Source organism: Vanellus vanellus (genome assembly GCF_965231255.1).
Source record: "Vanellus vanellus genome assembly, contig: HAP1_SCAFFOLD_35, whole genome shotgun sequence".
Taxonomy (NCBI): Eukaryota; Metazoa; Chordata; class Aves; order Charadriiformes; family Charadriidae; genus Vanellus; species Vanellus vanellus.
Window position 1 is genome coordinate 1,026,452 of NW_028128889.1, and position 4,625 is coordinate 1,031,076.

The window sequence follows — 4,625 nt, forward strand, 5'->3', positions numbered from 1 at the left end:
GCATGCTGCAGAGAGACAGCTCTGCCCAGGAGGAGCTCCTCTGCAAAGCACAGCAGGGCAGGGTCCGAGGGCAGACGAGCGAGGCAGAGAGGGGTTAAAGGCAGTTGGGAGCGGGAGGACACTGAGAGCTCACAGAGAGAGAAATCTCCACAGCCCCTGACACGGTAAGTCTCTGGCTGCGGGGCAATGCAGCCGCAGCTCCTGCAGGGATCTCCTAAAGCTGCCATAGCCCAAAACCTACGGGATCTCGCTGCAGCGTAGAGGAGGAGGACGTGCTCCAGAGCTGGGATCCTCTGCTGCACCATCAGAGGGAATGGGCACGATGGCTGCCTTCTCCCGGGGACGGCGTCAGGGCTGTGAAGGTGTGTGTGCAGGCACAGGTGCCCAGGGCTGTCCTTCTCAGCAGGGTCCCTGCACCCCAGGGGACCGTGTGCCGGGGCAAGGACTCTGCCGCTTGCCAGGGTCAGCACTCAGCCTGTCCAGGGAGCGCCCCACAGCCTGTGGCAGAAGCTGTGGGTCGAAGGATTGACCCCCGGCAGGGCAGGGCAGGGTCCTTCTGCTGTGGAGAGGCTGCTGCATGGGTCAGGTTGGCTCACAGCTCCACATCACCCCAAGATGTTTCAGAGGGGACTTCTCCAGAAGCCCATCAAGACAAGGGCTACCTGGGAGTTGTCCTGGTTTCAGCTGGGATAGAGTTAATTTTCTTCCTAGAAGCTGTTGTGGTTTGCATTTGCTATGAGAATAATGTTGATAACACATTTGGTTTTAGTTGTTGCTCAGTAATGCTTATATTAAGTGAAGGACTTTTTCATCTTCCAATAGAAACTGAGAGGGACCATAGGCAGGACAAGCTGGGCAAAGGAACGTTCCATACCATCATGCTCAGTACATAAATGGTGGGTTGGCGGGGAGCAGGAATCTGATCGCTGGTTGGGATGGGCACCAGGTGGTAAGCAAGAGTATTGTGTCACTTTTAGTTTTTGTATATACTTTTACCATTATTCTTTTCTTTTCCATTACTGTTATTTTTAACTGTCTTTAACTGTCTCAACCCGTGAGGTTTTTAACCCTTTTTTTGCCTCTTCTCCCTACCTTACTGAGGAGGGGGCTTGGGTGTGCGGAGGAAGTGAGTGTACTCCAGCATTGTCTTCTCCGCCCAGGGCTGAGGAGTGAACTGGCTTTCCTCGCATCACTACAGTTTTAAGACATCCAGGACTTTCCTTGAGGTTTTCCTGCAGGAATATACTGAGCAGCTCCACACTACATTACAAGTGTATGACCGATGATGTAAAGAGTGAATTTCAGAAGCTGTCACGCCCTTTCCAAATCCCCGCTGCTGTGGAGCAGGGATGACTCCTTGGGAGCCCACAAGCAGCTCCCAAGCCCACAACTGGGCCAGCATAAACCAGAGCGCCAACACGGGAGATTCAAAAATTCCCTAGAAAAAAGGAGAGAGGCGATGTGTGTTTTCGGGGGTAGAGGTTTTGAAGGGCAGGGAATGGGAAGAGATTTACTCAGAGCTGCCCTGAGTTGTGAGTGTGCTTTCTCCGTCAGCAGTACCTTGTGAATCAAGGCACCAGATGTCCAACGGCAGCTCCATCACTGAGTTCCTCCTCCTGGCATTCGCAGACACACGGGAGCTGCAGCTCTTGCACTTCTGGCTCTTCCTGGGCATCTACCTGGCTGCCCTCCTGGGCAACGGCCTCATCATCACTGCCATTGCCTGCGACCACCGCCTCCACACCCCCATGTACTTCTTCCTCCTCAACCTCTCCCTCCTCGACCTGGGCTCCATCTCCACCACTCTCCCTAAAGCCATGACCAATTCTCTCTGGAACACTACGGCCATCTCCTATGGGGGATGTGCTGCACAGGTCTTTCTATTTTTATTTTTTATCTCAGCAGAATATTATCTTCTGACCGTCATGGCCTATGACCGCTACGTGGCCATCTGCAAACCCCTGCACTATGGGTCCCTCCTGGGCAGCAGAGCTTGTGTCCACATGGCAGCAGCTGCCTGGGGCAGTGGGTTTCTCTGTGCTCTGCTGCACACTGCACATACATTTTCAATACCACTCTGCCGAGGTAATGCCGTGGACCAGTTCTTCTGTGAAGTCCCCCAGATCCTCAAGCTTTCCTGCTCAGACTCAGACTACCTCAGGGAACTAAGGCTTCTTGGGTTTAGCACCTTTTTTACTTTTGTGTGTTTTGTTTTTATTCTGCTGTCCTATGTGCAGATCTTCAGGGCCGTGCTGAGGATGCCCTCGGAGGAGGGACGGCACAAAGCCTTTTCCACATGCCTCCCTCACCTGGCCGTGGTCTCCCTCTTTATCAGCACTGCTATGGTTGCTTACCTGAAGCCCCCCTCCATCTCGTCCTCATCCCTGGATTTAGTGGTGTCATTTCTGTACTCAATGGTGCCTCCAGCAGTGAACCCCCTCATCTACAGCATGAGGAACAAAGAGATCAAGGATGCCCTGAGGAAACTATTGCAATGTACTCTATTTCAGCATCAATGAGGTAACTGTCTTTCTCATATGACTCTCAGCATATTCACAGAAAACAGCAGGATGATTTCCTGTTTGTAAGTTTTTCTTCCTTCCTTTCTTTCTTTTTTTTTTGTTATTTCCTTCTTTCTTTCTTTTTTCTTTCTCTCTTTCTCTTTCTTCTTTCTTTCACTCTTTTTGTTCTTTCTTTGTGTAATTACTCTCTTTCTTTCCTTTCTTCATTCCTTCTACTCGCTTTTTCTCTCTCTCTTTCTCTCTTTCTCTCTTTCTCTCTTTCTCTCTTTCTCTCTTTCTCTCTCTCTTTCTTTCTTTCTTTCTTTCTCTATTTGTTAGACCTCTAGCCTTATTATTCCTAATCTCACTTCTTAAGCAATTAGGTGTTGTTTATTCCCCAGTAATAAAGGTAGCAGCAAAAAACCATAATTTTCAGCTCCTGTTTCTGAAAACTTTCTTGGAGCTGTAGCAGAAGCTCCTCTGACTCTGCAGTCCCAGGCTGAGCTGTTAGCCGGCAGAAGGCCACTGGAGAGAGATTCATGATATCCTGTTGTACTGGTTTTGATGGGATAGAGTTAAACTTTTTCATAACAGCTAGTGTGGAGCTATGTTTTGGATTTGTGGTGAAAACAGTGTTGATAATATGAGGACAGTTTAGCTATTGCTGAGCAGGGTAACACAGCGTCAAGGCTTTATCTGCTCCTCTTAGTTCCCTGAGAGCGAGTAGGCTGGGGGTGCACAAGAAGTTGGGAGGGGACACAGCTGGACAGCTGACCCCAACTGACCCGAGGGATATCCCATACCATATGATGTCATGATCAGCAATAAAACCCGGGGAAAGAAGAAGGAAGTGTGGGACGTTTGGATTTACGGCGTTTGTCTTCCCAAGTAACCATTACGCTTTCCTGGAGTTGGCTGAACACCTGTCTGATGTTTGGAAGTACTGAAGCAATTCTTGATTTTGCTTTGCTTACCCACGTAGCTTTTGCTTTGCCTATTAAACTGCTTTTCTCTCCACCCTTGATTTTTCTCAGGTTTGTCCTTCCGATTCTCTCCCCCATCCCACCCAGGGGGGAGGGAGCCAGGGGCTGTGTGGTTCTTCGCTGCCTACTGGGGTTAAACCATGACACCTCTTTGAAACACCACACGCCAGATTTAGCGCAGCACTCAAACGCAGAGGCACTGGAAATGCCCCACGGTCCTACCAAGCCCCTTCCTTGGCCATAGGCCCATCAGGAAGTGGAAGCTGGAAAGGGGCTCATTGGCAGTGATCCCTGTCCGTCTGAGTCTGCTTCCCACCCTGACCATCACAGCCAGTGCAGGGGCACCCCGTAGCCCCAGGGCACCACAGTCCTCGCCCATTAAAGGGCAGCACTTTCAGTTCAGGGCCCTGTGGGGAGCATGGGCAGGGGTGCAAAAACAGCCGGCCAAGCCAGCACGGACACACTCACATGGGAAAAGGCTCTCTGTGATCAGGGGTGTCCCAGGAGAAGAGCAGGAGACCATGTGTGTGAAGGGGATGAAGACAAAGAGCGACCCATTCCCATGTGTCCAACTGGGGCAGGCTGCTGTGCCGCTGGCAGAGCAGGAGCTGCAAGAGGAGCCCCAGGGCAAGGACCCTCCTGCTGTCCTGGGCAGTGGGGCTGGCATAGGGGGGCTGCAGGCTGCTGGTGAAGGGCACCTCCTGGGCCTGACAGCAGGAGAGGCACTGTCACAGACCTCTCTTTCATCCTTCCACGTCCAGCCTGCAGCCCTGGGGCTGATGGGGAAGCTGAGAGCCCTCTCTGCCCCCCAGCAGCTGCTGTGCCCTTCCGTGGGGCTGTGGGCTGAGTGCCCAGAGCTCTGCAGCACCTTGCAGCGGGCACTGCCATGGGGTCAGCCCAGACTGAGCTGCTCTGCTGGGCTGGGAAGATGGCAGGGGAGGTGGGGAGAGCAGGGGAGGGCCTGGGCTGAGCTGGAAAGTGCCTGGGAGAGGAAAATGCCAGTGCGGAGCTCAGCGGTGTGAGTATGAAGGTTGGGTGCACACAGGAGTGTTCTGCCAGGCCTTCTGGCAGAGACATGAACGATCAGGAGAGCAGGACCTGGTCTGTGCCATGGTCCGTGGACACACTAGCGAAGCTGCCC

The 4,625-nt window shown here is 52.5% G+C and overlaps 1 protein-coding gene across 1 annotated transcript; it reads left to right on the forward strand.

Moving 5' to 3' along the window:
- Nucleotides 1–1,580: 1,580 nt before the first annotated feature.
- On the forward strand, nucleotides 1,581–2,519 carry LOC309683900 (olfactory receptor 14A16-like; the record flags this gene model as incomplete). The annotated part of the gene is made up of 1 exon (XM_082499884.1): nucleotides 1,581–2,519. One exon carries the CDS (start codon nucleotides 1,581–1,583, stop codon nucleotides 2,517–2,519), a length of 939 nt encoding a protein of 312 aa, XP_082356010.1.
- Nucleotides 2,520–4,625: the final 2,106 nt, after the last annotated feature.